This window comes from Protopterus annectens, chromosome 2.part1 (genome assembly GCF_019279795.1).
Source record: "Protopterus annectens isolate FY-2018-M chromosome 2.part1, PAN1.0, whole genome shotgun sequence".
Lineage (NCBI taxonomy): Eukaryota > Metazoa > Chordata > Ceratodontiformes > Protopteridae > Protopterus > Protopterus annectens.
Window position 1 is genome coordinate 872886494 of NC_056729.1, and position 27371 is coordinate 872913864.

Sequence of the window (27371 nt, forward strand, 5' to 3'; positions counted from 1 at the left end):
CTGAATGTTTGGAATAGACTTTCCCTGTTTGTTAAGCAGTGTAACTCACTCTCTTCCTTTAAACATAAACTAGATGACTGGACAGGTATTCACAAATTTATTCCAGGATTGACTGGAATGGTCCTTCTGGAGAAAGGAGATGCTACCTGAAGGAGGGTATTGGTGAGCAAGAATGATCATGAGACTCAGTGTCCTTGGAATAACTATGAATCTATGAATTCCATGTTTTGATTTTGGGTTTATTGTTGAGCAAAAGGCAGGTGTTCTACAGCCACTTGAGTCCAGATGTTCGCATTCCAGGAACTCATAGCCAGGGACTCGAATGGCTGTAACACCATCTGACCACCTGCACACACCACTGTATCTCCTCACTGTTAAGCTCAAACATGAGTTTAAAGGCACAGTGGCTGCACCATTTGCTCATATCTTAGGAGACAGATGCAAGCGAGTGCTTGTCACAGACCAGGTAAGTGGATGTTGTTAGGTTTAGGGAGGGAGAAGGGGGTTTTAGGGAGTGAATCTGGATTGAAGGGAAAGGGGATTTTGGGTTTAGATTCAGGGATGGGGAATGGGATTTTAAGTTTAGGGAGCAAGCAGAAGATTAGGGTTAGGGAGGGGTGGCTGATTTTAGGTTTAGGGAGCGGATAGGAGTTTAGGGACTGGGGTGGGAGTTTTTAGGATTAAGGTCAGATTACTTTGAGAGATAGTTAGCCTCTTGTTAATTCACCAGGATCAACTTATTGTGAGTTAGGGCACTTGGCAACATGAATGAGTGGCAGCAGCTAAATGTGTCACTAGCTAACAGTATGTGAGCATTTGTGTTAGACGCTCAAAGGGCAGGTAGCTGGAGGGAGATTGAGAAAGGCAGAGAGCAAAGGAAAGTTCTACATTCAATCATGCTGTTTTTTGCAATCATTTATAGACTGCATTTCCTTGAATGCATTTTATTGAAGTTTCTTAGGCTTTTACTAATAACAGCAGGCTCGCTGTTTGTCCACATTGCTGTGAAACCATTTAGTTGGTATGTATAAATTCAGTGGATATGGGGGGGGGGGGGTGCAGTGGCTGATTTTTTGATGTGTTTTTTTGGCATTTCGATGTTAAATTGTATTTGGTTTTCGGTAACAGCCAAACCATTGCTAATAGTATGCTGATTTAAAACATAGCTGAAGTCAGAGAAACAGTAGAAGACAGACCATAACTAATATAACACTTCTGCTTCTGCCTTGCAGTATAAAACACTATTGTATGCCCGAATTAGAGGTAATATGGATATATTAATACTGAGACTTATTATGGAGATGCCACAAATATATGAAAGTAATGTGGAAATACTGATGATTCTATTGTTCCTAATAGACTGTTAAATGTATTTAAGTTGAATTGTGTGATTCAATAGTAACTGATGTAACTCTTTTTTGCTACATAGCTACATAATGCAGTATTGAATGGCATGAATATTGTAGCTACTTGTTTCTTTAAAGCTAATTTGTGTCTCTATAGCTAAATGTGTTTGGTAACCAGACTTTAGTATGACAAGCTCTTTGCAGAGCTGTTCATTAGAGTGAAAATTGAGAGCCTTCTGTATATTTTTTGAGAAGCAGGATATTCAACATTCAACATTCTTTGACTCTCAGTCATAAGGCACTGTTGCAGTAAAATGCTAATGTGTTATAATGATTTATGCTATATGTAAAGATATGTGAAGATTTTACTAACATAGTTTAGGGTTTTCCTCTGGTAGTCTAATGTTGTTTAAGCTACACAGCTGCTTCTGACTGCCTCTGACATCAAGCTCTCTCTCTATCCCTCCCAGGTCTTCCCCTGCACAGCGTAAGGCAGAAAAGAACTTCGCCCTTTTCGAGCGACTACTCTACTTTTGCCCACAACCTGTAAAGCAAAACAGGTCATTATCTGGTCATTTTAGTATAGACTTTAAAGTAAAGTATTATTTAAGGGTCCTCAGCACTAGCACAAATCTCCCTAGGCTTACCCAAACAAAAAATCCAAGCTTGTTTGCATATACTCCACTTAAACTACAGAACACACTCTAAAACTAAGGCAAACTGCTATAAAATTGTAAACACAAGCTCCCAAAGCATAGGCATTGAACCTGGTGTTTGTTTAGATTAGATTACTCACCTGCAAGTTAATTATTCAGGAGTTACATCTTGAAACCTGGGCTCTAGTGGCTTAGTGTAAACCCCGCTCATGAGCACTCGCTGCGTGCCTCGCCTCCCGCCCTGCCCCCTATTTCCACCCGCCCCCAGTACTCGTACTTTTATAACCTCAAACCACTCCCCCTGCTGTCCACTAACTTCCTGTACCTCACTACCGCCCTCTAAGATCAAACGGAATATGACACCACCCAGGAAGCTTATCATACTAACTCTTTTTCCCCTCCTACTTGTCCCTTACCTAGCTACCCTATATGAAACCTGGTCTTACATAGGCTTCCACCACCCAGGCTACCAAACCAACCCCTCCCCCATAATTAACAACAGATGCCATGACTCAACTCCCTACTCACCCTCCTTGTTAGAACTCGAACGCTATGTAATTATCAAACCTACCAATATTAAGCCAAATGATAAACATTACTACAAACTTCTACTCAAAGCCCTCAAATTCATTACCACTCTGAATCACAGACTAGCCACAGATGGTGATATCCACCCCAACCCTGGCCCTTCCCCTCCACTCAATTCTAATTCCACCCTATCCTCCCCTCCACTTCTCAATCTAAACTCTAGACCCTTTAACTCTCTTCTGACCTGTCATCTAAACATCAGAAGTGTAAACAATAAGATTCACAACCTACATGCCCTTTTAGCTACTTGTTCCCCAGACCTACTATGTCTCACAGAAACCTGGCTTAAACCAAGTACGAAAGACACACAGATAATCCCACCAGGGTATGATATACTAAGAGCAGACCGAATAACTCGTAAAGGTGGCGGTGTAGCCATACTCTACAAAAATACATTACAAATCTCCCTTGCCTCTCCACAACCCCTCCTAACAAACAATGCCGAAATTCTACTTGTAAAACTTCAACCAAACAAACATAAAAGCATAAATATAGCATGTATTTACATCCCCCCAAGCAACAATAATAACAAAACCTTAGAGGACTTTCTCCACTGGTTAACTCAAACTCACCCCCAGGAATCCATAGTGTTAGGTGACTTCAACATCGATTGGAATTCCTTCTCATCTAGCTCCCCATCTAGCAGCATAAATCTACATGGCTTTTCTCAGCTCATATCCACTCCTACCAGACTAGGTAAACCCCAAAACAAAGACAGCATCCTGGACTGGATCCTTACTAATAAAGATCCTGACCAGTACTCAGCAGGTTCTCACCCAGAGGACATGAGTGATCACTTACTCACCTATGTTATCAAATTCAAGAAAATCACCCCCCTTCTTACAACCATAAAAAAATCAGGAACAATAATAAATTCAACGCCTCCATTTTTCAAACTGAACTTAAAGCCCACAACTGGACAATACTCAAGTCTCTTCCTCTTGAAGAGGCAGTTATCTACTTCAACACCACCTTCCTCAAGATTCTAGATTCCCATGCTCCAATAAGGTCCATTAGAACTAAAACCAAAACCGCACCATGGCTCTCTAAGGAAACAAAATCCAAAATCCTATCTAGAAACAAGATGTGGGTCATGCATGCACTCTAAAGACCCACACTCCCACCAAACTTTCCGCAACTTAGAAATGAAACTAAAAGAATGATCTTAAATGATAAAAAACTTCTTCCTCCACCTCCAACACAAACACCTTAATAATCCACAAAATTCTGGGCAGGCTTAAACAAGCTCCTGCACCCAGGCCAGGCAACCACCCCCACTCCAACAACTTGCAAACAACAGTGCCCTGTAAACATTGCTAACACGTTCAATAGTTTCTTCACAGAAACTATACAATCCCTGGCCACACAATTCAAACAAACAACCAGCCCACTCCACTACCCATGCCAGCAGAATACTACAACTACATCAGATCATCTATTTACCTTCGATCCAGTACCCATATCCTTTATAACATCTCTTCTTAAAACACTAAAACCCACTAAGCTAGCAGCTGACCTTCTCCCAGCTGAGTTTCTGCAAAAAGCAGCTGAGGCCATTTCCTATCCCGTCTCCATAATCATAAACCGCACCTTGTCAGAAGCCTTCATCCCCTCCATATGGAAAATGTCCCACATTATTACTCTCCATAAAGGTGGTAGCTCACTAGAGCTAACCAACTACAGACCTATAGCTATACTTTCACCCCTGGCCAAAATTATGGAAAAGTGTGTCCACAAACAACTGATGGAACACCTCACCAAAAATAAAATTCTAGCTAACTCCCAACATGGCTTCAGGCCAAATCACAGTACCACATCAGCCCTACTATCCTTTTCTAATACCATCAATAACTTCAGAAACAATAATAAACTATCATCTGTTCTTTTCTTAGACCTCTCCAAGGCCTTTGATATGGTGAACCACATTCAACTCCTCCATACATTAAAAAAACTATCACTCAGCAATTCCACGCTGAAATGGTTCCAATCCTACCTGTCCAATAGGCAACAGGCTGTTCTATGGCAGGACAAATTATCTACATGCCTACCTGTTACACTTGGAGTTCCCCAAGGATTTATTCTTGGCCCTCTTCTCTTCACCATCTTTGTTAATGACCTGCCCACAATCACCCCCCCATGCCACATGCATTCAATATGCAGATGATTCGACTATCATCAGCACTGCCTCCAACCTGGCACCTCACTGCTTCAACCCAAGACACCTTCAACCTAATAGAAAAATGGTTCTCAAGTCGACAACTAGTTCTCAACCCCAACAAAACAAAACTACTTACTTTCTCACCCACTAACAAGACTCTTCCCCACCTTCTCTATTACATCCTCCAATGGAATCACTATATCACCAGAAGCTCACACAAAGCTATTAGGTGTTACCATTGATAACTCCCTTAAATTTGACACCCATTTCAATCTTACCATCAAAACCGTCAATAAAAAGCTTGGCTCTCTCTATAAAGTAAAACACTTTCTCACTCCTCATGCTAAAATTACAATTGCCAGCACACACCTACTATCAACTCTTTTCTATGCCTCCCCCCTCTTTACAAACCTAAACAAGACAACCCTTAACAAACTTGCTTCTTGTTACAATCACATAGCTAGATTTGCCACAAATTCCACCTTTAGAACGCACCACTGCACTAACTTGAAGCAACTAGGGTGGTTAGAGTTTTCCAGACAACTCCATTTCAACCAACTCAAAATGGCTCACCAGATATTATATCACCCAGAGAAAACACCAGCTCTGAAAAACATCATTCACCCCTATATTAACCTGCAATCTTTACGCTCCTCCAATAAGATCTTAGCTCAAACTACCAAAGCCAATAATTCTGCTGGGGATTCTCTATTCTCAAACTTTGTAGGTAAAATGTGGAACTCCCTACCGACCATGCTCACCTCAGAACCCTCACTCCTACAATTCAAAAAAAAGCTTAAACCCCATCTCAATACTCTCTGGCAATGTCCCTGTTCCAAACCTGATTAACCACTATCATTTACCCTTCTCTCACCTCACTATCCTTAACCGCTTTTTAACAAGGCGCCTTTGTAACTGACCTATGTTTTTTTTTATATGCTGCTGTTGTTTTTTTTTCCCAAGATGTGATGTATCTTTATATTGTATTTAGAACTCAACTATCTTCCTTTTTTTGCATTAACAATGTTCATATGTCTGTTATGTACTTGGAGCTTTTCTCCCCGGGCCTCCGCTGAAAATGGACATGTATCCAGTCGGACTCTCCCGGTTAACAAATGTAAAATAAATAAATAAAATAAATGATGTATCATATGACATGTTGCAATGTGCGTATGATATGCAGAACATGTGAAATGTGGGTCACTTCATTTGGGATAGAGTGTTTTGGAGTGTGTGCGATGTAAAGTTTGTTTCAGTTTTTTTAGAAAGCAGAGTAGTGATGATGGGTTTAAAGGAATTTTGGTAACTTTGATAACATTTTCTTTCCCTATAAACATCTGGTAAAGTGTTCAATCTATAGATATTTTAAATATCACCACAGTTTAACAGATATATATATTTTTATCAACTTCTCTACAGATTGCCAAATTTTTGTTCCCTGAGAAACAGGTCTGTGAGTCTCAACACTCTTCTCCTTAGGAAATCACTGCCAGTGCAGTTTCTCAGTCTGTGCCACAAGGAATTCCCTTGTTATGGGAGACTCTTCCCTTCTTAATGTTTGCAAGACAGCAGAGTTGGGATATTTATGTTTATGGTATGTGGGCATTGCCCCCCACATTGGGTGGTGCAGGGGCTTCAATTACAGTTTTGCTTTTTCAGATTTTGGGACATTTCTTTTTATTTTTTAGGTCTTTGTGTTTTTTTCACTCAGGGTTTAGTAATGAATTTTTTTTTATCGCAACCTGTATCCGGAGTCCAAGATGCATATAGATACACACACACACACATATATATATATATATATGTGTGTGTGTGTGTGTGTGTGTGTGTGTGTGTGTGTGTGTGTGTGTGTGTGTGTGCGCGTGTCTGTGTGTGTGTATCTCTCTCTTTCTATATATATATATATATATATATATATTTATATCATGCAGCGGTGGTACGGCGGTAGCATTGTTACCTCACAGCAAGAGGTTCTCCAGTTCGATTCTCAGCTGGGCTTGGGATTGCCTTCTGTGTGGAGTCTGCATGTCCTCCCTGTGGTTGGGTAGTGTTCGAAAGACATGCATGCGTAAATGGGCGTGCCTTCATTGAAGGTTGAGCGTCGAGCTGGCACCTCAGTGTTTCGTAAAAATCTACTACCAATCATTAGCAGACCGGAGTTCCGCTGTGGCGACCCCTTACCGGGATAAGCCGAAAAGACAAACTAAACATATATATATAGATATATATATATATATATATATATATATATTTACACACACACACACACACACACACACACACACACACACACACACACACACACACACAAACACATTCACACACCTTACAGAGAGAAAAGATGTTCAGCTGTTGATCCATAAAAGTAAAAAACTGCATTCAGACTGCACCCACTGGACTGGACTGGACTGTGGAATACTCCATGCTGTACGAAGAGTGTGTCAATGAGTACAACCTTGGAAAAAGAGAATGAGTGTATTCTTTTCTACTACTTCAGGGAGGGGGTCAGGAAAAGAGATTTTTATATTTGTATTGTGAGAAATTTTTAATATTTATATTTTGCATTGCTGTGCTTGTTGTGTTAACTGGCCATGACCCATCCTAATGCTGTAGGCCCTGGATGAGTGCCCATTTTACCCCTATTATAATTCACCACTGCCCTCAGATTTTGCTCTGTACACACATACACACACACACACACACACACACACACACACACACACACACACACGCACACACACACACACACACACACACACACACACACACACACACACGCACGCACGCACGCACACACACACACTCATTGGCACAACTCACCCCTGTCCAGTCACACCCCACTGGAGATACCACCCTTTCTTTCCCAGTCTCCATGGCTGTTTACACTCAGTACCTCATGACACATGCAGTCACACAAAGCATTAACCTGCACCTCTATCCACCACACACACACACACACACACACACACACACACACACACACACACACACACACACACACACACACACACACATACACATACACACACACACACACACACACACACACACACACACACACACACACACACACACACACACACACACACACACACACACACACATACACACTGCAAAATGTTACTGCATGTTTCAGGGTCATACTGTGGGGCAACACTGCAGACATCTGGATCATAGAAGCAGACCTTGAGCAGTCTAAACACGTTTTAAAATAATTTGAGCCTTTGACAGGGTGTTGTATGCTTCAGGGCATTTCCACAATTGCCAATAAAACGCCCCATAGAAAATCAACTTGCACAAACTTCTGATATAAATTGCATGTGTGCCAGATGGGGGAGTTGTGGTCACTGTTAGGTTGGCTTGCAGACATATTGTAAATAATATTCTGTGCATTGCAGGCAATCAAGGAGTTGATGGAGTGAACTCCTTTTAGTTGATAAACCATTGTCCTGTGGCCCAAGTGGCATTTATTGCAATGTGGTTGCACTTAATGGCTGCATGTACCTCAATGAAATGGATTATGCTATAAAATGCCTACATGATATTGCTTATCTACTTTGTAGAGCATGATAATCATAGCATGGAAATGAGACAATTCTCAACTCAGATGCCTGGGATACACAAGCTATGTTCCCTGCTGGTCACTGGAAGATTTCTGTATCCAGATGCATGGTAGTCCATGTATCCCATGACCCCCATATGAGGGCTACACATTCCAAACAGCTCCTATATCATGCCTCCATCCACATGGTTGAGGCCCACTGTTTTGGTGGACAACATCGTATTTTATGCACAAATGATTTGATGACACTGATTGACTACATGCAACACAGTAACTATTGGCAGCAAGAATAGAGTCTTACATATACATACTTACTAATACAGCATGTACTCCATATAAGTTTTCTTGGTCTCTCTCACATAAAGCCAATATTTTACTGTAGTCAGCAACTCTGTCTCACAAACAGAATCCAGGAAATAAGGTCAGGCAGCTCTAAATCCTATAAAAGATCTGACAGGAGCAGCATACCCTGGGGTGCAGTCCTTGGGCCTCTCCTCTTTGAAGTTTACTTCTCAGGGTCAAAGCAAGTCTTAAGTGTTCATGACTGACCACATCTGGAAATGACTGTAAACTTGGTGTCATCATTAACTCTCCAGAAGACACCAGGATCCTCCAAGAAGGTCTTTCCCAAACAAAGAGATGGTGCTAAAACCATAGACTAAACCTGAATCAGGAGCTCCCTTGTAAGTATCACATTTATAACACTCCTGTGAAAGTTGATCCTATAGTCAGGGATCTGGGGACCTCTGTAAACAAGTATGTGTCTACTATTGTATGGGAGTTCTTTTTCATCACATACCTGATATCTAAAAGTATGCTGTCAGGTCAAACATGTAATCATTCCACAGTTATTTGCTGTTATTAGGCTAATCACTGAGGATAATGCCCCTTTTAGTATGTATTATTCCAAACAGGTGTCACAACTGGAAAGACAACAATGCATTCTTACTAGAAATTAAGGGCCTAAATCATACAAATAATGCAGACCACCTCAAAGCTTTGTCCCCATTTTCAGTATCATATAGACTGATAAATGGTGACCTCTGCCTTGCATATAGACCCTTAAAAGATCTTATTCTTTCTGACCTACTATGTATTCACAAGTCCAAAGGTAGCATGAACACCTGATCAAGGGATCTCAATCTCTTCTGCAGCAAAAATATAACATGTCAGAGGGTTATGTATGTATCACAGAATTTCACTTCAATAGCAGTGTCTTCCCTCACTCTATTCAAATATAATTTGGATGAATAGATGAGAAACTGCGAATTCACTTCCAGTTTAGCACCCATGTCCCTCAAGTAAATGTCTGAAAATGTCCTTGTTCTTCCTGTCTCTGTGTTATTCTTAAACAAAATATATGGATAAAAGGTACCATGGGAATGTAAGGCTAGGTTTTTTAAGATTTCTCACATCAATAGCCTAGTAAGTACTATTAACCTATGAACCTATTACCACAATGCACGATATATATATATATATATTTTTTTATCAAAAGGAATAAAAATATACAAAAAGAAACACATATACAGAAAAACAGTACACAGCAACAAAGTACCGATAAATGCCAACATACAGGCTATTTTCAAATGCAATAAAGCCTTGTAGGATGAGCACTACTGGGGAATAACTGTCCTTCCAGGGCTGGCTGTATTTTATTTCCTTGTAATGCCTTTTTGTTGCAAGTAATCAAAAATATGACTACATTAGGAAACTGTCAGTTAAAAAAAATGCATGAGACCTCCTGCAATCCTCATCCCTATGTATACTAATTGCTCATATTTCATTACCTTAAATACCCCAGAGTTCATTGATCTCATTTCGTACACATATGAATACATCTTAATGTTGCAGATGTAGTTAAAAAGTCAGCATAACCTCTGTCATTTATCATCTCCCCTTGACTATAACATTCTTCATTTGGTAAACACTGATTGTAATTTGAAGCTTTCCTAAAATGATAGAGTAGTTTTAAGAGAGAAAGAGCAGGACTGAAAGCACCCATGCAAACATTTTTATAAACATGGCAAGTGTTTTGCAGACATGAAGTAGAAGGAATCATGTTTGGTTTACAATAAATGGTTTACAGCTCAGCATTTAACAAAGTCAAGTGATAGCTGTTACTATGTGGAAAAACTGCGGCTTTTAGAAATTAAGGATCTGTTTTTAGCAACCCTTGATACCTCTTTTACTGATTGGTAACAAGTTCTATGACAGTCTACATGGTGAGTATTTCTTTAGCATTACAACAGTAACTTCCAGTAAAAATATAGTCTTGCCCCTGCATAGCACCACTACACAAAACAGTGATACAGTAATTTCTAGGTACACCTTGGATCTGAGCAGTCTTTTTAGGACACTATGAGTCATGTGATCATTATGACAAGCACACAGATTGAGCAGTATGGCATGCAACAGATAAATATTCTGTAACAGAGGGGCTACAAAAAGATAAACAGGAAATAGCCTAGATGTGATGGAAACGGTACATTTAAGGATCGACAGTTGCCAGGCTACTGACACCACTGCTCAATGTGTAATGTGTGTGACATACAATGGTACTCCAGATTTTCTCCTGCATCCATTAGTAAGCCTGCATTATTCTGCGACCAGTCGGGCTTTAGCTGTTTTATCTACACAGTGAATGTGCAGCAGATTTGTTCTGCAGACAGCCTTGGGATTTGCCATTTTAGGAACGTGTAAGACCTGTGATGGACATGGAAATTCTGAAGTGGTTCACAAAAAATGATGCAGATGCCAAGGTAGGTGGTGTCAAAGGCAAAGGTATTTGATAGACATCATTTCCAGTGATGCTTCAAAAAACACATTATCTGTACCGAATATAACTAATGAAATATGTAGGGTGTTAACAGCCCACCTGTATTCTGCAAAGAGCACAGAAACCTGGATTTGTGTATTATAAGACACAGACATTGTAGAGAAGAATCACTTTTCTGTATCCATAGCAACATTAAGACATGCTTGAACAATGTCAGTGTGTTTGGGGCTAAGAGCTATTTTTGCATGTAGGCTATGCGAACATCCAGTGAGTAATCTTGGTATGTTGCTTTATAATTTACACTCTTTCATCTGCAGTTAGTATATTCATTCTCTTGTGATGTATAAAACAAAGAAATTCCTTGAAAATACTGCTTAATATTAAAAAGCCATTGAACTACAGTAAGATGCGTTTCATTAGGTTTGCTTCTGAGTTTTCCACTGCTATCACTTGATTTACTATTTAAAACAGTTCTGCTTTTTGATATTTATGACAAGTCTGGTCGATAAAAGGTTGCACTGTCCGTGCAACACAGCAGGAAACAGTTTGATGCCTGCTGTTAGCTAGGGATTTAAAATTCTGGTTACAGTTGAAGTTATTCATCTTCTACTGACAGACAAAACAGGAGAGACTGCTGCCTATATTTGTCTGATATCTGAATCATGCATGAAACCATCTTAAGACAGCATAAACAAAACTGGCAAGATTTGTTCGTTACAGTATGATTCTGGCCAAGTTTTAATTTGCTGCTGAAAGAACTGGAGAAATCATAAAAATGCTCATAAACTTTAGATTTTTGTCTGTCCATCATTGTAACAATGCAGATTCTGCAATTAAAAATGTGCTAGTTGGTATTTTTCTTGTGAATGCTGTATTGATTTACCCATGAGATTAGATACCTAAAAATAGCTATTCCTCTACAGCAAGTAGCCACTGGATATTGCAGGGTAGTCTGAGGTTTGAGCTTTCCAATATCTGCTCTTCTTTGAGGCAAAGGATTGTTACAAAACTTTGCATAACTGCTCCCTAGCAGAAGATAGAATCAGGTTAAAATATGCCAGGACAGAGGCACCTGTACAGGTGATCATGACCATATGCTACACCAGCTTAATATCACTAAGGAAAGAAAGGAGGAAGGGAAAATAACAATATTGTTTGCCTAGTGCAGTTTACAAAGTTTGTATGGTCTGCAGTAAGCAGCTCAGAAATCACATAGCTAAACAGGCCTCCAAGCATCATCCTGTGAAATGGTAAGCTAGAAAAGGAAGGTAGTGTAGAGCCTGACAGTAAGAAGTTATGTAATTGGAAGTGGGTGTTAGCAAAGGAAATGGTGACTAGCCAGTGAAAAACAAACTGTGTGAGTAAGTAGTTAAGTATAGTAAACTCTCAGTTAACCGGCACCCATGGGGATTGGCAGATGCCGAATAACTGTAGCTTCGGGTTACTTGAGTATTACTATTAAAAATAGGCATAATACTGTACCCGATACAATTTTTTATTTTGACTTGTTATCAGGATGAAGAGAAAGGGAATTTATTCCTATCTTCCTTTTTAAACCTGTAAAACACTAAAAATGTAAAGTATGTTTTTGCTGGGGGGGCAGCTATTACAACATATGCCTGAGAGTACCTGTTGCTTGAGTTTCAGTTAACTGAGAGTTTACTGTATAGTGTGTATATATATTTGTATGTGTGTTTACATGCATAGCATATTTGTGTGTGTGTGTGTGTGTGTGTGTGTGTGTGTGTGTGTGCGTGTGTGTGTGTGTGTATAGATGTGTGTGTATATATATATATATATATATATATATATATATATATCTATACATCTCTCTCTCTCTATATATATATATATATATAGATTCTACAGTTAAAAGTACCCTTTCAGATGACCAAGCCTACAGGGGATCAGAGCTCCAGCATGTGATCAGAGAGGAATTTGGGGAGTTAATAGTAGTATGGGTAGGGTTATGTGATACAAGGGCATAACCAGTTACTAAGAAGGTGAAATTTGAGGGAGTTTTTGAATATGGATGTGGAGGGGGCAGTGGACACGGATAGGGGAAGAGAGTTCCAATTTCTGGCAACGGTGTGGGAGTAGAGAACTTTCCCTGCATTATTGTTAGCCTTGGTGATGGAGAGGAGAGATTTTTCACTGGATCTTAGGTACCGGTTTGCAGTATAGATAGTAAGTAGGTTGGATAATGAGGGTTTTTTTTCAGGATATTTGAGAATATTGTAGGCTGTGTCCAGCTGGTGATAGTTAAGTAGCTTTGGTAGCTCAAGCCATTTTAGTTCTTTTAGTGCAGCACAGTGATGGGTTCTATAGGTTGAGTTAGTAGCAAACTTGGCTATTTTATTGTAGCATGATTCTAGTTTGTCTAGGTCACATTGTCTGATTTGGGTAAAGATTGGTGCTGTGTATAATAGAGTTGAGAGGAGGTGGTTTTGTGCAAGAGTGACTCTTGCTTTTTGTGAGAGAAATGACTTATACCTGTATAGGGATCCTAGTTTTTTGTGTACTACTTTTATAGTATGTGAGATGTGAACATCAAAGTGTAGATTATTGTCTATTTCAATGCCCAGAAGTTTGGTGTGGTTAGAAGGGGAGATGGTGGTGCAGTCCTTAGATGTTATGGTAAAGGAAAGGGTTTTGTTTGATCTATTAGGGGTAAATAGTAGCAGTTTTGTCTTTTTGGGATTTAGAATTAGTTGGATACCCAATATCCATTTTTCTACTGAGATAAAGGTATCTTGAGTGAGTGTATGTAGGGTGATGGGAGATGAGGGGGAGCAGATCAGGGTTGAATCATCCGCATATTGTATGAGTGTGGCATGTTGTGTAGAGCATTTGAGGTTATTTGTGAAAATAGAGAACAATAGCGGGCCCAGTATAGAGCCCTGTGGGACTCCTAAGGTGGTTGGAAGTTGTGGAGACAGAGTTCCTTTCCACTGGACTGATTGTTGCCTGTCAGACAAGTAGCTTCTGAACCAGGCTATAGTAGAGGAGGTGAAGGATAATGATGTTAGCGAGTCTAGTAGAATGGAGTGCGAGACCATATCAAATGCTTTTGAGAGGCCTATGAAAATGGCTGATACATATTTGTTATCATTCCTTTGAAGGTTTATATAATTAGTGAAGGATAGAAGGGCTGTGGTAGTGCTGTGATGGGGACGGAAACCGTGTTGTGTGGTAGATAGTAGATTGTGTGTGTTAAGAAATGTCATCACTTGTAAGTGGATGCATTTCTCAAGAATTTTGGATAAGGGACGAAGGATGGCAATAGGTCGGTAGTTGGAGAATTCATAAGAATTACCTCCTTTATGGAGAGGAATGATGTGAGATACTTTCCAGAGTTTGGGTATGTAGGATTCTAGTATGGAGCGGTTGATAAGGATGGAGACAGGTTATGATAGGGAGTCACTAGCCATTTTTAGGTGTGCAGCAGGTATGTTATCAGCTACTAGTGTGGTTGGCTTTAGTTTTAGGAGGAGTTTTTTGATAGTTGAGGTGGGCACCGGTGATAGGCTGAAAGAGGGGATGGTGTGGGATAGGTTAGGTTGTGACTGAGGTAGACTATTTTTGGTTATTTGACTGGACAGGGCTAAGATGGATTTAGTAAAATGGTTATTAAATTGATAAGCTATGTCTAGGGTATTGTTAGTAGAGATGGGTGCTGGGGTTGTAGTTTTGCCTGGCTTTAGTAGGGAGTTAATGGCATGCCAGAATTTTTGTGGACTATTTGAATATTTCCTTTGGGCACTAAGAAAATAGTTTTGTTTGTTTATTTTGGATTCAGCCTTGGCCTTGTTTCTAAGCTGTTGATAGTATTGTCTGGAGCTAGGGGTTTTGTCAGTTTTCCAGATTTTCCAGGCTTTATCTCTAGCTTTTAGTAAGGCTCTGGTGTCCCTATTTAGCCAGGGTGCATAGTTGGCTTTAACTCTGATCTTTCTGCTGGGAGCTAGACTGTTAAGGATGTTAGAGAAGGTAGTATTGAAGTAGTCTACTGCTTGGTCTAACCCGAGTGTCCGTAGTGGTTCCTGGTTGCAGTGGCTTAGGACAGTATTTAGGTATCGTGGGGTAAGGTTATGGTCATCTCGTACAAATTTGTAGACTACTGGTTTGGGGTGATTGGAGTGTTTCTGGAGTAGGAAGGTGGGGAGATGATCACTTAAGTCATCTGGGAGACAGCCTACTGTATAGTTTTGTTTGGGATAGTTGGTTAGTGTCCAGTCCAGTATGGATTCTCTCTTTGTTTTCTCATCTATTCTAGTTGGTTCTTTAATTAGTTGAGAGAACCCATATAGATTGATATGAGTAGAGAGGCTGCTGGAGTTACAGGCTGCCCAGTCAGTGTTAAGGTCTCCTAGTAGGATTGTTTCCTGAGATAGATTGTCCTTTGTCCAGTGTAGGATGTCTTCTATTATGAGCGAGTTGTTGCCTGGAGGTATGTAGCAACATATTATATTGATCTTCTTGGTGTTTCTTATGGATAGGACTGAAAATAGGACTTCAGCATTTTGAAAAGTGGGTGGTGTGGTGTGCAGGAGCTGGAGGTTAAGGGTGTTTTTAAAGAGAATGGCTACTCCTCCTCCTTTCCTGTTTGTTCTATCAGGTCTAAGTGTATTATACCCTGGGGAAGAAAGTCTTCATCATGGATACTGGGTTTAAGCCAGGTTTCTGTAATGGCGAGTATATCAGGGTTGTAGTGGGCTATGAATGCATGTAGGTCTGTTAGCTTGTTGGTAATACTTCTTATGTTGAGATTTAGGATTAGCAGGTCAGATGTTTGTCTAGCTGAGAGGGGACCTGGATTTGGGTGAATGTCACCAGAGGTTAGCAGAGTTTGTAGGAGTGTCAGTATGTGTTTTTTAATATTAATTGTTTATGAGCTTGGTCTATGAGAGTTTTTCTTAGTGTGGTGAGATGGTGTAATTTTTGTTAGTGAGTAATATGTAGTTGTAAGATTTATGTTTGTAGGGCAGATGTAGAAGTCTGAGTGGGATTGAGAGGGTGAGCTAGTGTGGGTAGTGTGATAGTAGTTGTGCAGTGGTAGGTCTGTTTGTAAGGAAGTTAGGAAGGTTAGCGATAGTAGAGCTAGTGATAAGGATGTGAGTGTGAGTAACATGATACTACTTTGAGTGAGAAGTACAACTAGGATTCCTGGTTGGTTGTGTGGGAGGGTAGAGTTGTGCTGTCTGGGAATGTGTGTTGGGAGTGGGATCAGTGTGGGATGTAATTGGATTGGGGGGTGGGGGGGTAGGATGAGTGGGTTGGGCGAGTTGTTAAGGAATTAGGGGTTGGACTACTGGTCAGGTGATTAGGGGTTAGAATAAATGTAGAAGTAGTGGGGGCGGGTGGAAATAGGGGGCAGGGAGGGGAGTGGAGCTAGCCCAAGCGCAGTGAGGGTGAGCGAAGCGGGGTAACACTGACTCTAAGTGTTTCTTTAGGCTATGGTAAGTATGTAGTGTTAGCTTAAATTGTAATATGTTCAACTGAAATTTTAACTGTAATTTAAACTGTATGTTTGCATTAAGTTATAGACTATGTTATGGGCACAGAGTATAATTTTCTGACATTCTTAAAAGGATATAGAATTAAAACTGGGGTTAAATAACAGATGAAACAGGAGAGGAAATTAAATGCTATTTTATAGATTTGAGTGTTTCTCAAAAGAAAATTGACTTTAGTTGGGGGGGGGCACTAACTGGAGAGCAATATACAGCTGTTTAGTCCTGGTGATGTACTCATCAGTACAGAGGTTTGACTAAGGAACTATACAGCAGAAATGTACTAATACACTCACTAACATTTGTTTAAGTTAATGCAGGTAAGGTGTTTTACTGTCTAGACACTTGGAAGTTAAGCACCTACATTAGTATTTAGTCTCTTTAGTTGCAGGACAAGTGTCTGTGGGTGCCCAGTGCTCAAGAGAAAAAAGTGAAATTTCCACTGCTTGATATGGGGGGCAGAGACCTGTTTGACCTGAAGGATGGTTTGGATTAATTAGTATTTAGTCTCTTTAGTTGCCGGACAAGTGTCTGTGGGTGCCCAGTGCTCAAGGGAAAAAAATTGAAATTTCCACTGCTTGATATGGGGGGCAGAGACCCGCTTGACCTGAAGGATGGTTTGGATTACTGAAAGAAAAATAGAAGAAAAATGTAAGAGAGCATTAGGTTAAGGCAGCACATGCTGTGTGACCAGTCAGATTGGATTTTTGTTTAGCAATAGTCAATAACAAAAACATCAGGCAATGGTTATTCCTGCTTCAACACCTAATAACATAAAATATTTTCTTATGGCAACATACAAAAATAAAATGTAAATATATAAAGCAGTCCTCTACTAAATTAAGCAAGATACACGTTCAATATATTTAAAAACTAGTCAATGCAGTTAGACAGAGCAGTGAAATGCAACATGTGAAATAGCCCTTCTGACTCTATAACAGTAAACAAGAAAAACAGAACATATCTAGGTGCATATGTGACAGCAGTTCAGCAAGCAGAATTATCTAAAGGCATCCTGCAGTGTTAAACATAACAGAAACATATAGTATAAGCTGTTGTACTAAAGCATTAGGAATTAAACCACAATATACAGCATACCTTGAATGCAAAAACTTACAGTAGGCTGATTACACACCAAGGCAGACAAACAGCTGCTGTTGGATTTGAAACAAAAAAACAAAATGGCACCCTGGGTTTAAATTACCTCAGGCGATCCAATACAGAACAAGAGCTGGAGGAGGGAGGGGTAAAGACTACAGGGAAGGAGAAGGCTAGCCAATAGTTAAATGAACTCTGCAGACACTCACTGTGAAGTGCAAAAGGAATAGAAACTACATATATATATGTAAAATATGGTTTACCATCAGAAGGTCGAACCTGACCCATCGAATGATGGGATCACTGACCCACTTCTGTAAAACTGACAATGTTGAATTCCGACATTGTCAAAATATGACTCGCCATAAACCTTGGAACGGAGATGGGGGTGAGATTCATTCTTCAACAATGTTGGGTTCAACATTGTCAATGTTCGGGCTCCAGACTTCCACTGAAGTGGGTTTGACTGAACCCACTTTCACCTTCTGATTGTCACCCATAAAACACATAGATATATAGATATGGATATATACAGATAAGTATCTATCTATCTATCTATCTATCTATCTATCTATCTATCTATCTATCTATCTATCTATCTATCTATCTACCTATCTATCTATCTATCTATCTATCTATCTATCTATCTATCTATCTATCTATCTCAATGGCAAATTCTATGATCCTAACTGTATAGTGGTCTTGTGCAAAACAACTACTGGCACATTCGATCAGCTGATTTTTGATCAGCTGTGCCAGCAGTTTCCTGGGTTCAACATGTTGGCATTTGACAATATCACAGTAACTCAATTATCTAGAGTCATAAAATATCTATATCTATCTATATCTATCTATCTATCTATATATATAATATATATATATATATATATATATATATATATATATATATACATACACAAACACACACACACACACACACACACACACACATACCTACATAGATGGGTTTACTATCAGAAATTCTGGAAATCTCTTCTTTGAGTAATGTCTTACTCAAACCAGATGAATGAAAATGACATCCAGCATGTCCTCACACCACTGAACGCTGTAATATTGATAATCTCGACTTCGACATCACCCAGCTTACCTTGACACCCAGAGATGTTCTACACATGTTTTGCACCCCACACCCCCTACTAATTATAATTTCCAATTCTGAGATCACACTACAGTAAGGAAAAGGGTATTTTTTGCGATTCCCACTGTAGTGCTATCCATTGTAAACAGTGACGCTCAAAACCACAAATGCAAGCTGCATCTCAACGTTCCATAGGCGGCATAATTTCAAGTTGGGATTTTCAAGTTTTGCACCTGTACCCTCGACCATCTGAACAATGGTAAACTAACTTTCAGACTTTTGATATTAAACCATATATATATATATATATATATATATATATATATATATATATATATATATATCATTCCAGTGTGTTCTCAAGTAAAACTAATTTTAGCCAGCTTTAGAGCTTTGAAAAAATGTAGGTTTATTCACAAGAATACATAAAATCAATATGCCTTGCAACACATAAGGGAGAGGCAGAAAACAAAACTGCAGTCTATTCATCATGTTCCAAAGTTCATGTCTGACTTACAGTACTTCTCTGTGCAAGATTTTTCAAAAGCCCAAAACAATACTTATGTAGATCAGTTTTATGCCTCCAACAACTCCATTCCGCCAAATTAGCTCTATTAGTCTATGAGTATAAAGCAGCAATCCTGTTCCTCTTTTAGGTTTAGTATAGGGGAACACTCCCGTTCCTCCTTTACATGTGAGGACAGATTCTCAGTCAAACACACACACACACACACACACACACACACACACACACACACACACACACACACACACACACACACACGTACATACACATTTGAACCTGGAATCTGACTCTTAGCAGGTTAACGGACATGAGCTACATCTTCCTGCAGCTGATTCCCATTCTCTTCCTGCCTTACTAATGTTTGCCGAATGGCTTAGACTTAATAGACACTAAGCTCTTCTCCAGACTCAGCAGTTACCACTATACTACATGATACCTTACCACTTGCCTCTCTTCCTGCCTTACTAATGTTTGCTGAATGGCTTAGACTTAATAGACACTATGCTCTTCTCCAGACTCAGCAGTTACCACTATACTACATGATACCGTACCACTTGCCTCTCTTCCTGCCTTACTAATGTTTGCTGAATGGCTTAGACTTAATAGACACTATGCTCTTCTCCAGACTCAGCAGTTACCACTATACTACATGATACCTTACCACTTGCCAGTGTACACCCACCTGCTTGAGCCACATTGAATAGGATGTATGCTCAAGACAGCCCATTTACATTATGGTAGCTATAGCACAAACAATATTTAATTCTAAAGTTATAGGGCTGGTGGGTTAATGCCTAACAAGACAGTTTAGAGTTATTGTCCTTCTGTCAGTAAAGCCACTAAAGAAGCGTATGGTCTGTAAAAGGTTTAAACATACTTCCTATCAAGTAGTATTTGAGGATGTTTAATCCTTTCTTAGTGGTTAAGCTTTATATTATTTCCAAATGGAAGTGCCTATTCAATCTGTCAAAAACAGACCTTAACCTCATTCTGCCAAAAAATGCACACTAAGTTCAGAAAAATTCAGTACCTTTGTAAAGAGTAGTGATTCTAGACTTCATCCATTGAGAGATATGGTGGTCTAAACTATTTCGAGACTAATATAGGTATACAGCACCTGTTCACCCATATGATCATTAATTTTACTTTGATGTAGTGACCCTTTACCCTAACTGTATAATTTGCAACTTTGCATATGTCCTGGTTTTCATCCTTTACAGTAACATGTTTAAATGTTTGCCAGTGTTATAGCATTTTTCTTTGGTGCACCAGCTTAACTGCCTTGAATGTTCATAGGTTCACAGGTGTATGCTAGGCTAACAACTACTAGGGCCTTTATAGGCCTAGCCAAGCAACCCAACTGTATCCCTCCAGTTATTGTGCAGTAGAGGTCATTATACAGGGTGTATAACTAGGACATGATTTAATGGCTGCTTCTATCTGCCAGAGACAGGTGCCAGACCAGGGGTGGATTTCTTATTTCCGATCCACTAGTCCAGGTTATATTTGAATAAGGTCAGGAGATGGCACTGCTTCACATGGATAGAAAGCCTGTTCTACAGAATGGGAATCCTCTGAGAGTGGTAATTATATTACTAAAGGAGATTTGACCAGAACATCATGGAACTTCCTGTAATCTTTTTTAAGTAGTGCTCTGAGATCTTTTACATCCACCTAAGCTAGCAAGACCTCAGTTAAATATTTCTACTGAAGGGCAACACTCTCAGGCACTGCAGTGTCAGCAGTCCATCTACCTGGCGTGAAAATAAAATCCACAGTCTTCTGCGCCAAATGTGAATGTGCACCTATTGTGCCACTGACACTACATAGACAATGTTGTCTTGTTGTGAGATTGCAAAAATTATCTATATCTGTATATTGATATCTATATGTATGCTTGAGGGTGGTGAGGGGCCCACATGATCACTACTGCTAAACAGCATTTCTCAGCTTTGTGCTGTAACATATGGGATGTACTTCACCTGTACCCTCTGAGACCATTCTGCACTAATACTTTGATGTCTACCAGCAATTGTTTGGAGAAGTTTTGAGCTAGCTACATAGGTTCTAAGCACAGCAGATATTTCAGTCTAGTAATATCTTGTTCTGTTTCTACTGTCCATAAAACTTTCATAGGTTCATAGGATGGTACTAGGCTGTCGGCCCTAGGGCCTATACAAGCCAAGCCATAACAATTCCCCTGGCTATTTCTTCCCACACTATTTACTTCCCTGGACCCCTGTCTAGCAGGGTGACTGACGTGATCCCCGGGGTGAATTTCCTTTCTCCCATCCAATCATCAAGGTTCCTTTTGAAGAAGGCCAAAGAGGCACTCTGCTTGCCATGTACGGGCAGTCTATTCCAGAGTCTGGGGAGTCTCTGGGTCAGGAACATATCCCTCCAGCATGTTTTGTTTATTGTGATGACAAGACTTAGATCCCTGGAGCATGTGGCATAGGCGAGTCTTACTGTTTGCTAGGCCAATCAGTGGGCAATCACTGGTAGTAAAGTTAGGGATGAATTTGTGAAAAAACTCACCTTACCGTAAAAAAAGCCTTCACCTGGTTTTGACTTTTCTTTTGTTTGTTGTTGGAATGGGCCAGTTTTCTACTTTTGTACTGCTACTTTTTTCATCCTGTGGTTCTACCATTCCCTGGCCTATTATAGCACCAAGTAGCATGTTCTTGTCTAATTTACACTTAGATGGGTTAGCAGTCAATCCAGCTTCATACGTAAATTTAAAACGGTTTGAGATTTAGGGAGATTGTTTTTCTAATCCTCAGAATATATTACATCATCCATGTAGGCTGCAGTGATGCCTGTATGGGGTCAAAGAACTGTGCTGATCATCCTTTGAAATATCGGAAGAGTTAAATACAGAATAAAATGCAAGACTCCATAGTTCATCAGTCAGTCTGGTGTAGAAAATGCCATTTCCCATAAGTTTCTGGGGCTACTGGAATTTGACAACAGCCTTTATTATGTTCATAGAGGAGAGAAACCTAGCCTTGCTCAATCTTTTAATTAGCTCATTCATGGGGCATAAGAGATGAATCAAATTTTGATATGCTATTCAACTTTATGAAGTCATTATAAAACCTTAGAGACTCATTGGGTTCTGAAACAAGTACTGCTAGATTTTTCTACTCACTCAGATATTCCTGTCTGACCCCAAGTTTAAGCATTTACCTCTTCCCTGAATACTTAGCATCAGGATTCAGGTATTTAATATGTATTTAAATGTATTTTCTCACAAGACTTTGTTTCTGTGTTGTGCTGAATTAAACTGATTTTATCAAGCACGTATGAAACATATCCTTATTCCTGAACACAAATTCCTTCACTTCTTATTTCCAAGACATTGATTATATTTGTCATGTCTTCGGGCTCTACACCATTTTCTGTGGCTACTGTACATTTTGTGCAGGTCCATCCCAGGTCAACAGGTGCCCTATGCAAAATTGTTACTTGCCCCCACCCCACCCCACCCCACCTCACTACCCATGGCTTCACACATAAGCCATGGCTAATCTAGATGCTCTGAGGTGCATTTTACATTTAAAAATAAAACTTTTTCAAGCTATGATAGCCAATTCCAAGTGTCCAGTACACCTACTGCATATCTTTGGAATGTGGGAGGAAACAGGAGCATCCAGAGGAAACCCACATGGAAGCAGGGAGGACATGAAGACTCCCCACAGAAGGCACCATAGCTGAGAATCGAACCAGACAACCTCTTGCTGTCGGGCGACAACTCAACAGCTGCACCACCGCGCCATCCAGTTGGCTTCATTAAGGGTAGATCATGCCCATTGAACTTGGTGGACTTATTCAAGAATTTCATCAACACTCTGGATGAAAGCAAAACAGTACATACTGTCTATCTAGACTTAGCCAAGGCTTTTGGTACAATCTCCCACTAAGGTATAATTGAAAAACTCTCCCTGTTGGGAATTAGCCCATATGTCACTAGATGGGTAGCCAACTGGTTCACTGACAGAATGCATACTGTCAAAGTTGGAGAATTCCCCCTCTACCAGTAGACCAGTTACCAGTGGCATACCACAGGGATCTGTGCTGGGCCCTGTACTGTTTGGAATCTATTTTCTTAGAAGTCCAGGCAAAAGTAGATGGCTTGTGGCTTACCAAGTTCACTAATGATTGCAAAATGGGTGCTATCACTGAGTTCCCAAACAATGTTAACATATTACAAACTGTGCTGTAACAGGCAAATGATTGGCACCAAAGCCATGAACTAAAACTAAATGCAAAAAAGTGCATTATTATTCCCTTTGGCAAAGAGGAAGTCCCTGCAAATTACAATATTGACAGCACCCCCCTAGGCTTAAACACAGTAGTGTGAGATTTGGGACCACAGGTTGATAACAATCTAAACTTCGATCATCATATGTCCACAGTGGTAAGAAAAGTTGATAGCAATCTAAATTTCGATCATAATGTGTCTACAATGGTAAGAAAGGCTTCTACGTTGTTCATCTCATAAGTATGGGCATCACATCAAAGACTAAGGATGTTACAACTCCTCTGTATTCAACCCTCATCAGATCACTAATACAGTACAATACTCCCTTTTGCATGTACCTCACCAGACACCTGCAGCAGCTGGAAAAGCCACAGAGGTTTCTCATTAAGAATATTCAGAGCCTCCAAAACATAACCTACATGGAAAAACTGAAAGCCCTGTCATCGTATTCTGTATCCTACATGCTGCTGAGAGGCGACTTGTGCCTGGCCAAGAGAGCAGTCTCTGTCCCTGCCCTAATGGAAATGCTGCATGTCCACAAATCAAACGAGACAAGAGTCACTTGCTTCAGGGATCTCAACCTAGAGTGTGACATTAAGAGAACATGCTGAAGAAACAGATATATCTCCCAGAGGTTGCCACTGCTCTGGAATAAAATCCCAATTCATGTGAAGCAGAGCTCTTTAATGACCCAATTCAAGTGCAACCTAGACAATTGGATTGGAGACCATAAATTCACCCCCAGGGGTGGCACCTATGCCCTGCTGGACATTGTCAGTTGGTGCTGATCACAGACTCGCTGTGTGAATAATGACCATCTTACCAAGGTCAGTTAGGGAAAATGGGTATAACATAACTAGGTTTGTAAAGGCCCTAGGGCCATTAGCCTAGCAAACTCCTATGAACCTATGTATTCAATGGGACATCCCCAGTGGATAAGTGTAGCGCATGTTTCTGAAACTCAGGGTTGTCCATTCACAGATTGGGCAAGATGTGCAAAAGTTCTTTATCTCATTAACACCTATGTGGTGAGGAATGTCACACCTCTAGCAGCCTACACATATCTTGCATTACAGAGAATTTTCTGAAAAATAAACTTAAGAAGCATAAGAAAAATAAATGTAAATATGTTGTGAATAATAAAAGCTATTAAAACTGCACAAATTGCAATGTTGTCAGTAAGAAATATTCTTTCCATTGATAAAAGCCAGTGCATTCATAGTTTTTTCATAAATACTGTAATATAATGTACACAAACACCAAATTATATTTGTTTAAACTTTCACAAACAAAATTTTCTTATATTGAAAACTATGCAACCTAGACATGTATCGTTAGAATTGTTTTGTTATCCAGTTATATGTCATATCATTCACCATACTAATCTGTCCTATTACATTAATAAGCAGAGTTATTTAGCAAGAATCATCTTCCTGGCAGTCTATGCATTGCCTTTCTTTATTATTTTAACAACGGTTGTACTTTTGGCAGTATTCACTATTAGATTTATCTAATTTTTCTGCCAAATTTTTCTCCTGTTTTGTCTTCGGGCTCTACACCATTTTCTGTGGCTATGTATGTCTGGTCACATATTTGGCTTCCTGCCCTGATTTCCATTAGCTCATTAAAATGGTTCAAGTTTTGGCCAGTTATCACATTATGTGTTAAGTTATCCATGAGAGCTACCGAACATAACACTTCAGCTACCATTGTCTGCATTTTTACAAGTGTTACAAGGTATTGCTCTTTGTCTCCATGCACATGTAATATTTCATTTTTCCCTTTAGTGGTTGTTTATGTTTTCAAACACATTGTGATTTACCTAATGTAATTATGCTCCCTGAATACAGCAATCTCTACATTTCTTTCCATGTACCACAATATTACATTTCACAAGACTGGTAAGAGTACATTGGCAAAAAGCAGATTCTACATTTCTGGTGATTGAAAATCCAACATTATCACATTCTGTTGGTTCATATTCCAAAAGCATGCTTTCATGTTTATTTTGGCTAGCACTTATATTTTTTTCCAGGCATAGTATTGTTGTCCTTAACTGTGCAGTACACACTATCCTAGAAGATGTGAGAGAATCCAACTCAGTATTTTTTTGTTGTTTGCAGTCAAGAGAACATGTTTATGCACAGGTTTATTATTATCCCTTGGTACATGCAAATCTGACTTAGGATTTCAGGTCAGTTAGCAATAAACATTCTGCTAAAACAATTAGCTCGACAGAAGACTTAATTTTTTCTGGAATATTTACTTTTTAAGTTACCAAGGAGTGCCCTATTAGATTTATGTGCAACCAACACTTCTGAAATGTTACTTACATGATTTACATGAGGTTTTAGTCACACTTTTAGTAAATCAGCCACTTGTGGCCTTACCAGTTTGTCCATATTGAATGTCCAGTTATGACACTTAAGACATTTTCCTTTAGGTAAAACTCCAGACTCTACCACCAGTTCTTGTTTAAGCTTCTGGAAGGTATGGGCACTATAACATCTTTTAGGTCTTTATATGTCATCAGTGAATCCCTGTTTAAGTATAATGATATCATAGTCTGCTCCAATCAGCTTGGTCCCCCTTCTTCTGAGCTGTTGTACCTCTCAAAGGCCCTGTATGCTAGGCATAGATGTCCCCTCAACAGCCTGTAGGAGACAGAATAGGGGGATAGGGCCTTGAGGCAGTCTGCATAGGACATGCTACTTACACTCTGTATTATTTCAGTGAGGAACCATTGTGGATGTTCCAGTTGTGGGATATGCCTGGTTAGTTACATACCAAAGGGGCACTTTACTCAATGATAGGTCTAATGAATGCTGAATATAGTGTAATAATGACTTCCTTGAACCTAGATGCCATACATTTGTTTATAAGTTGCACAACATAGAATGATTTCCTCACTACTGTAGACATGTGATGGTCAAATGCTAGATTACTGTCTATATGTGTCCCCAAGTCCCTGACTGCGGGTCAACTCTTAGGGGTGTGTTGTCAATATGATAGCTACCATAGATGGATGACTTCCTGAAGTATACTATTGTACACTTCTTGGTATTTAGCTTTGATCCATGGCTCTGACACCAGTTGTTTGTCTGTATCAGCCCTTCCTGGAGAATATTTGTGTCAGTGGGTGAGTCAATGACAGCATCTAATTTGCAATCATCTGCAAATTTAGTCAGCCAGACACCACTGACATTGGCCTTGTCTTCAGAAAAGTAAGCGCCAAAAAGGATCGGTCTCAGGGCCAATCCCTGAGGGACTCTGCATGTAACTGGCCTCTTTGTAGAGGTGGACTCCCCAACTCTAACTTCCTTGGTCCTGTTCATGAGCTAGCTGGCTATCCACTGAATAACATAAGGATTTGTACCTAACCTCTTGAGTTTGCCAACAATGCTCTAGTGGGGTATTGCGTCATATGCCTTGGCCAGGACAAAGTAGGCAGTGTGAACCATATTTTCCCTTTTCCATTGCTTTGGTGACCTTCACAAAGAAGCTTACCAGAATGAGTAGGCATGATATGCCCATGACAAAACCAAACTGGGTTGGGTCCAATGTCTGGAGGTTTCCTATGTCACTATTGATCATTTCCATGATCATTCATTCCATGGCTTTGCCTATGAGACTACTGAGACTTTTGGGTTTGTAGTTTCCAGGGTCTGTAGATGGCCCACCTTTGTGCAGAGGGATGACTGCTGCTGTTCGCCATTCATGAGGCATGGAGCCTGTTTGGAGACTACAGTTAAATAGCAACTCCAGAAGGCCTAATAGGTTGTATA

General features: G+C 39.9%; 1 protein-coding gene across 1 annotated transcript in view; it reads left to right on the top strand.

The window, feature by feature from the left end:
* The first annotated feature begins 10679 nt into the window (after nucleotides 1–10679).
* WDR17 (WD repeat domain 17) overlaps nucleotides 10680–27371 on the top strand; it is a 1021977-nt gene continuing 1005285 nt past the window's right edge. Inside the window, exon 1 of the mRNA XM_044062517.1 lies at nucleotides 10680–11072. Coding sequence (XP_043918452.1) covers nucleotides 11022–11072 — 51 coding nt within the window. The 5' untranslated portion in view covers nucleotides 10680–11021. The remainder of the gene's footprint in view (nucleotides 11073–27371) is intronic.